At 35.3% G+C, this 9,092-nt stretch overlaps 1 protein-coding gene across 1 annotated transcript; it reads right to left on the bottom strand.

The window, feature by feature from the left end:
• Nucleotides 1-491: 491 nt before the first annotated feature.
• On the bottom strand, nt 492-8,862 carry si:dkey-29p10.4 (E3 ubiquitin/ISG15 ligase TRIM25). Its single transcript, XM_051135038.1, has 7 exons — nt 8,574-8,862; nt 7,255-8,081; nt 6,785-6,880; nt 5,458-5,706; nt 5,301-5,323; nt 4,714-4,862; nt 492-2,520 (listed from the first exon to the last, which is right to left on the bottom strand). The coding sequence occupies exons 1-7, from the start codon at nt 8,797-8,799 to the stop codon at nt 1,964-1,966; spliced, it is 2,127 nt and encodes a 708-aa protein (XP_050990995.1). The 5' UTR covers nt 8,800-8,862; the 3' UTR covers nt 492-1,963.
• Between the last annotated feature and the right edge of the window lie 230 nt (nt 8,863-9,092).

The raw sequence follows: 9,092 nt of genomic DNA, 5'->3' as shown, positions 1-9,092 counted from the left end.
GACAGTTGTAGATACTTTTGAACCTAGCTTAAAGATGCTAATCAGCACATGGTTACCTAGCACAGTTATGAACAGCTGTTCACATATAAATGTTAAATGCTCTAGAATAACTCCCAAACAGATAACTAGCTAGACAGCTAGATAGACAGATCTAAATTTAAATAGCATATATTTAGAATATAATAAATGGTAAATGTCTGTAATATTTTGTAGTATTTGTGTCTTTAGGTTGATGTTTTTTAAAGCAATGTATTCCAGTAATAAGCATCTATTGAGAATAATAGTAGAATCACAATTACTCACAAAAAATAAATGAAATTGGGTTTTAGAGAAAATAAACCAAGAGCCACAGCTGAAAGTAATCTTAATCATTCTAAAACACATTTAATTTACTTTTACAAATAAATGTGTTTTGTGAGATTTTCAAATGTTTTTCATTTTTAAAACTTTTAGAATAGAATACTGAATGACTGAGTACTTAACATTTAAGACAATCAAATGAATTGGATTTACTAAAAAATGTACAATATACCGAATAATTTATTACAATGGCAGAAGTTGTTTGAATCTGTCAATACAGGCATGTATTGACTTGCCAAAATGGTCTTATCACCTCTTCACTGTAATGTTTTCTTCACTTGTTATTTGTTTTTATAAACCAGGCAATTTGTATTGATTTGAAATTAATTGTGTGAGGGTACAGAGAGCTGTTCTCGGAACAGATGACTCACTTTGTCTTGCACCTGATGGACTCCTCCGCCAGCGGTTCAAATGAAAATAAAAGGGCACATTGTTATTTAAAAAACACATAAAAGAGAAAGGTTTTCCGACAACACAATACAGTGAAGAAAAACAGCATTTGTGCTTGTTTAACATCTATGAAACAGAAAACATTGAAAATAATCAGACTATTTTTAAGAAACATTGAATTTAATTCCTTAATCTTTGTAGCACAGTTCAAGCAATGGAAATTAATTAAATGTCAACGTTTAGATATTGAACAAGACTGCCACCTAGAGTTAAAATAGAATATCAATAATATACACAGGCTGAAATATTACACTTCCAACAGTAGTTCAAAATTGGCAGAATGTTTGGAATGACCTGAAAATTGCTTGAGATACTGTCAAAAAAAAAAAAACTTATAAAAAGAACCCTGGATAATAAATGGAAACATGTTACATGTTTAAAAACGCATTATTACATTCATTTTAGCTTCAAATAAGACTATGAGAATTCAGAAATTAACTGAAAATCTCATTTCATTTGCAATGTCTTCATTGAAACTTGTAGAAATGCTTTGCTTCAACGGATTTCAGACATATATTTCTTCTGGCCTTCATTTGATTTAAGTGTACAATGTAAAAACAGTGCAATTTTACATTTTACTCAATATAAAAATACAAATTTATCTAAAGTTATAAAATGAATCCTAAAAAACATAAAAGGACGTTTAAGAAATGGCTGAAAAAAGTAAAAATGCTGTGCAAGATTGTTTTGAAAAAACACCATTCCAATTGATATATAAATGGATATATAAATGGATATATAAAGCATATATCTGAAATGGAAATAGAGCTCAGATATGTAAATCTCACATATTAAAAATCTGCAAATACCATCATTATAAATCAATCATAAAGAAAAAAATAGGCCATTGTTTTCAAGACCTCACGACTACTGGAATGATGTTTTTTGGAATGTCATAGTGATTTGTGTTGCTTAAAGGAATAATTCAATAGTAAATAAAAAAATTCTTTTTATTTACTCACCCGCAGGCCACCATAGGTTCAACTAAAAATCTGTTTTACTGTTCTGCTAAAGAAAGACAGTCATCTACATCTTGGATAGCCTAAGGATGAGTAAACAGTAAACATAACAGCAAATTTTCATTTGCGTGCGTGTGCGTTTACTATTCCTTTACCATTATAATAAAAAGTTAAAAAAAAAACACAACCATAGTCTAGTCTGTAGTGGTCTTGGTAAAAATATCACAGATGCTGAGCTGAGTTTTAGAAACTGCCAGCGCCGGATACAGTGGCTCAGTGAACGCATGCTCAAAACTGTAGAGCAAAGAAAGAGATCCCTCCCTGGCCACGCTATAAAAAGACAAGCGACCCTCATTAAAATTCAGCAGGACCCCAACCTTCCAGAGCTCAGCGGAACACACAGGTGATGCCACTTTATCATGTAAGGCTTCCACCTTTCCCTTCTCATAAATTAAACACCAAGAATTAGGGTAGAAGCCAATACGGCAGATGTCCTTTTGCCCCTTTCTGCCTATCTGTCCATCACAGACGCCCACCTTCCAGCGGCCCTCATCTAGAGAGACCTCCACTTCCCAATAGCAGCAGCCTCCGTCTATGGCACGAGAGCCCAGCACCTGAGGGAAAGTGTTGAAGCGGGATTCCTGGTCGGGGTAGTCTTGTTGGGTCTCGCTGTACTGCACCGTCCTATTCTCATCTGACAAAAGCAGCTTTGGATGGACAGTGTCAGGATCTAGAGTTGGGCTTATCCCATCTGCAGACAGAAACATCAGCTGTCAAATATAATTATTGTGCCTGGCAATCAAAGTCTTCTTGTAGCCCATATTAACAGTTTTACTTAGCACATGTGAGCAACAATGACAACAAATGACAAAATACTATCATAGTGTAATGAAGATGATTATACAGTAGGGTGTACAATAAGTACAGTAGGGTGACTAAGGGCAATTATAATATTTCCTAAATCTTCTTTCATAACTCAGAAACTACAACAAATCTACCATTCATCTTTTGATACTTAAAAAACAAATATACTCTAAAGTTTAAACGTTTGGAGTCTGTAGGATTTTAACTTTCAAAGTTTAAAAAAAGTCAGAATTTTCAGTTTATATCTTGTAATTCTGACTTTATAATTCACAATTGCAAGTTTATATCATGTAATTCTGAGAAAAAAGTCAAAATTGCGGGTTTTTAATCGCAATTCTGACTTTATTTCTTGCAATTGTGTGCTCATATGCAATTTTGAGGAAAAAAGTCAGAATTTTCAGTTTATATCTTGCAATTCTGACTTTATAACTCGCAATTGTGAGTTTACTGTACATCACGCGATTCTGACTTTATTTTAAAGTCATTTTAAAGTTATTTTATTTATATCATGCAAATCTGAAAAAAGTCAGAATTTTCAGTTTATATCTTGCAATTCTGACTTTATTTCCTGCAATTGCGAGTTTATATTATGCAATTCTGACTTTAACTCGCAATTGAGTTTAAATCATGTAATTCTGAGAAAAAAGTCAAAATTCTGACTTTATTTCTTGTAAATGTGTTCATATGCAATTTTGAGAAAAAAAGTGTGAATTTTCAGTTTATATCTTGCAATTCTGACTTTTTAACTCACAATTGCGAGTTTACTGTATATCACGCGATTCTGACTTTATTTCTCGCAATTGCGAGTTTGTATCACGCAAATCTGAAAAAAAGTCAGTATTGCAAGTTTATATCACAGTTCTGACTTTATTTCTCACAACTGCAACTGTTTATATCATGTAATTCTGAGAAAAAAGTCAGAATTGAGAGTTTTTAATCGAAATTCTAACTTTATTTATTGCAACTGTGTGTTTATATCACGTAATTTTGAGGAAAAAAGTCAGAATTTTCAGTTTATCTTGCAATTCTGACTTTATAATTCGCAATTGCAAGTTTATATCATGCAATTCTGATTTTATTTTCCTCAATTGCGAGTTTATATCACGCAATTTTGACTATTTCTTGCAAATTCAAGTTCATATCACGCAACTCTGACTTTAACTCGCAATTGTGAATTAATATCATGTAATTCTGAGAAAAAGTCAAAATTCTGACTTTATTTCTTGCAATTGTGTGTTCATATGCAATTTTGAGGAAAAAAGTAAGAATTTTCAGTTTATATCTTGCAGTTCTGACTTTATAATTAGCAATTGCGAGTTTACTGTACATCACGCGATTCTGACTTTATTTCTCGCAATTGCGAGTTTATATAACGCAAATCTGAGAAAAAGTCGGTATTGCGAGTTTATATCACGCAGTTCTGACTTTATAACTCATAATTGCAAGTTTATATCACACAGTTCAGACTTTATAACTTGTAATTGTGAGTTTATATCATGCAATCTGAGAAAAAGTCGGTATTGCGAGTTTATATCATGTAGTTCTGACTCTATAACTTGTAATTGCGAGTTTATATCACACAGGTCTGAGAAAAAAATGTAAGAACTGTGAGATTAAAAAAAAGTCGCAATAACATTTTTATTTTTTTTCTAGTGGAGGAAACGGCTTCCATAATTTAATGCATCCTTATTAATAAAAGTATTATTTCTTAACTGTTAGTGGTACCAACATTAGAAATATTTATAAAAATGTATTATAATGTGTAACATATATATGTACAATTCCTAACATATTGATCAGCTGATTATCAAAAAAAAAAAAAAGCTAAGAAATGCTTCAGTTAATTTATATCTTTAAAATGCTCATTTAAGAGCCATTATAATATAAGAGACATCAGCATTACTGGAAACCAAAAAAAATGTCATAATAATATAAAGAAATATCTCAAAGTATCTCAGACAAAGAACTTTAAAGATCTTGTTCTGAATTCATATCATCACTATAGGTCATTCTATACTTTTTATATGTTATACCAGTATTATAGTATGATTTATAGTATGAAGTGTGTAGAAAAACTCACATAGCAGTCTGAAGGGGTCTCGATGAGGCAGTGATATGAGCACAGTTTCCAGTCTCTTCTCGGTCCAGTCGTTAAGACAATCCAGTCGGTTATGGTTTAGCTCTTCAGGAGGCTCAAGATTTTGCACAGGATCAGACAACTCAGTCAGTCTAGAAGAGGACATTACATAGTATTACGTAAACCAGACATACCATGAAAAGCCGCTCTCTGTGCGCATGCTTCGGATGTGTGTGCCCAGAAAACCTCAGAAACTGATATGGCTTAAAAACTCATGGTTTCAGCACCACAGACATGATAATCAAAGCCAAACAGATGTTTTTGGCAGAGCTGTAAAGGCACAGCCCTAGAGCAGCAGCTCATTTGCATTTAAAGAGACACGCACGAAAACAGCATGTTTTTGCTTCCACTAAAAATAGGCATTTTCAGAATGATATAATAAATAATCTGTGGTGTATTTTAGGCTGAAGCTTCACAGACACATTCTGGGGACACCTGAGACTAATATTACATATTGCAAAATGAGGCATAATAGGTGCCCTTTAATAAACATAATTATCCCAATCAACAAATATTTAAACCATACTTACTGTCCTGCCATCTTGCTGTATTCCTGAAATAAACAGTAACACTTGCATTACATATATGCATTTATAATTGCATCACTAAAAGTATCAAAAAAAAAAAAAAGAAGATATTTTCTATAGGATATTTCTATCGGTTTAAGATCACTGTGGCTTGTCATACCATGATGAAGGCCTGGTCCTGGTAATGTGATGCCCCTTCGGCACTGGTCATTCCCTGCAGTGTGTTTAATATGCTCTGGCTAGATATCACGGCACCCTGTAATGTGTCCAGCTGCTTTTCAATGCTTCCCAGCACTCTGCTCTCTTCCTGTGTCACACAGAGTAATGCCTGCTCTTGCTCTTGCTCCAGAGCCTCCCGCATGGCATGATACTGCTGTAATACGGCCGCCCGCACGTCCTCCAACCCTGCCTGCAAGAATTAAGAAACATGAAGGAAGCAAAAGCTGCTGTACACAGAGTTACCATTTTATTTGATTGAAAGCTATTTAAATGTATTACTTTTATTTGTAAATAAAGCTTTTAGTAATTTTCCCCACTTTATCTTAAAAGGATAATTTCCCCCAAAATGTAAATTACCTTATGATTTACTCACCCTCAATCCATCTTGGGTGCGTATGACTTTCGTCTTTCAGACTAATACAATCTGAGTTACATTTAAAAATGCTCTGGCTCGTCCAAGCTTTATAATGGCAGTGAATGGCTGTTGAGATTTTTAAGTGCAGTAAAGTGCATCCATCTATCATAAAAATACTCCACGCAGCTCCGTAGGTTAATAAAGGCCTTTTAAAGAGAATTGATGTGTTTGTGCAAAAAAACATTCATATTTAAAACTTTCTAAACCTCAATTTCTAGCTTCCGCTAACTGTCGCACGTTCATGGCTTATATTGAAATCCTCCATCATATTTCTTTACAAATCCTTGTTTTGTACTTCTAATTTGTGACCAGTGTTTTGTTTTGCTCTCTCCACATCGCTTCCGCATTCGTCACCTCTCATCAAAGATTAAAGTTTTAAACATGGATATTTTTCTTATATAAATGCATCATTTCACTTCAGATGGCCTTTATTAACCCCTCGAAGCCATGTGAAGTGTTTTTATGATGAATTTACGCATTTCATTGGACTTGAAAATCTCAACACCCATTCACTGCCATTATAAATCTTGGAAGAGCCAGGCTGTAACTATGACTGTATTCGTCTGAAAGAAGATGTCATATACACCTAGGATGGCTTGAGGAAGAGTAAATCATGGGGTCATTTTCATTTTTGGGTTAACTATCACTTTAAATTATGTTTTTAGCTAAAACTGCTTTTTTGTTTTTAAATTTAAGCTTTATTTCAATTAACTAAAAAGACTTTTAATAGTTCTAATTTTAGTTAATAACAACAATGGACAAAGAGAGCTTAAACACATGAACAACTTAAGAAAACATTTTTAATAACCCTAAAAAAAACCAAAATGTAACAATGAAAACTTCTCACTCTTACCTGGACACCACATTTTTTCTCTCTGAGCTCAGCGAGTTTTTCTTGAATGGACTTTTCCGTTTTTTGTATTTTTTTCATCTCATCCTTCAGTGAGCCCTGAGAAATTAATGCATATAAACCAATCAGTAACACATTTAAAAAAAAAAAAAAAAGATAAGAAATTAATACTCCTATTCAGTATGCTTTAAATTGACATTTGTATTGCTATGAAAGTGGCAAATAAATGTTGTTTTACATGTGAATTGCATATCAAAATATATTAAAATTAAAACAGAACAGTTATTTTAAAATGTAATATTTCACAATATTACAGTTTTTACTGTATTTTTGATTTTTGAACAATAGTGGACTACTGTAGATCATATACCTAAAAACTACAGTTTTAATCTGAATGTTGAGTCACATTAACACCAATTAAAAACTATTTAGAAATGAGAAACAGTGTTTAAAAATGTCCAACAGTCTCTCACCCTGAGCTGCTGCTCTGCCTCGCGGATGCTGATGCACTCGTGCCCCTTGTGCGACCCGACTAGGGAACACACCGTACATACACACACTGCACACGATCGACAGTAGATCCGGTTCATCTCCTGGTGCTCCTGGCATCTCCAAAGAGACACGTCCTCCACTGCGTTCACCAGCGGGTGACTCTTGAACACCGGCTTCTCCAAGTGTGCCCGTAGGTGCTCGGAGCACATGGAGGCCCCACAAACCAGGCAGGTCTTTACCGCCACCTTCTGTTCTGAACTGGGACAGTAATGGCAAGACACAGAACTGCTCCTGGGAAGACTATCTGATGATGCTGCTGGAGAGATCCTGATGGGCTCTTCCTGCCTTTCAGGTGTATGAGAGGTAGCTGGTAAAGGGGTTGTCTCTCGCTGAGGTGTGTTGCTTGTCCTGGGTGAGCCGGTCTCACTGCTGGAAGCCATAGCATGCTGGTCTTGCTGGGGGGAAATTGTGTTTCTCTCAGGAGATGATTCTACATGTGGAGATGAGATCTCATTTGTTTCTAGAGTTGTGCGTTGTGAGGATGTGTCATGTGCATAGGAGGTCCCCCTATCCACTGATGAAGAGTGGCTTCCAGAAGAACAATCGTCTCCTGCGGCCTTTCTTTTACGTGGTATTGATGTGTCTTCGTCAGAGTCATTGATGTTGATTACATTAAAGTCACTGGCGGTGTTACTAGATGGTGCTGATCCCAGTCTGTATCCACCACTGTGGAATGCTGAACTGTACTTCCTCTTCTTGTGCCATTTCTTCGAGTGCCGGTCGTACAGCTTATTTCTGAATGGCCAATCTACATGAAAACATAGTATTGCATTAATGTATATAAGGGTTTTTGGTTATTTTATGGTGTCCTTGTTACAGTGTAATAGACTTTAGTCAGGTTAGATGCCATATTAAATTTAATACAAATGAAAACGAGGCTGTGAGGGAAAAGCGTGCACTCACTGTATAAAAGTTCAACAAATTCTATAATCTTCACAACTTTCAAAACTGTTTAATGGAATTACTAAGTAATATGAATTAACAACACTGACTGCTATGTTGGACATTGTTAGCAGACAAATTAAACTAGTAATGCTACTGTACATTTTTTTTAACATTTCTGTAACTTTTTAAGAGCCACATGCATCATCCTCTTCACTATTACAGCAATACATGGGAATAGTTGTGGCCTACTACGTCACAACCAACTTAACGTACATATTTGCGCTATAATAATAACGTACACATATTCAAGGTCAACAAAGTCAACGTTTATTTTGTCCTCAGTTAATGAACGTACGTGTGTTTGTTGTGGCTGTAGATGTTGACGCTCCGTCCGTGTAGTCTGGCAGATGCTGGTACTCGTACCTACACTCGGGGCAGTAATATGGTCCTGTCGGAGATCCGCTCCATAACTCTCTGATGCAAGCCCGACAGAAGCTGTGGGCGCAGGCCAGCGTCACCTGCTCCCGACAGTCCTCGTGACACAAAGGACATTTCAGAGGTTTGCCATTAGATGCGCCCATCTTTAAAGCTTTATTTACAGCAGAACCACTCACGACCGATGAAACGAAACTGACCTAACACAGAGTAGGCGGAGCTTCACCTTTTGAATCATGCAAACACAATATTAACTCTGCTCTTAAAGCGACAGTGCACAATATTTTATGTGCACGACGTCATCGTTTTACGCTTAGTTTTCTTTCTTTCTTTCTTTCTTTCTTTCTTTCTTTCTTTCCACCTATCTATCTATCTATCTATCTATCTATCTATCCACTTTTAAAGTGACAGTGCACAAAATTTTCTGTGCATGACAGCA

Source organism: Labeo rohita, chromosome 18 (assembly GCF_022985175.1).
Source record: "Labeo rohita strain BAU-BD-2019 chromosome 18, IGBB_LRoh.1.0, whole genome shotgun sequence".
In the NCBI taxonomy this organism is placed as follows: Eukaryota; Metazoa; Chordata; class Actinopteri; order Cypriniformes; family Cyprinidae; genus Labeo; species Labeo rohita.
Note: the sequence above shows the minus strand (reverse complement) of the source record. Positions and strands in the feature narration are given on the sequence as shown.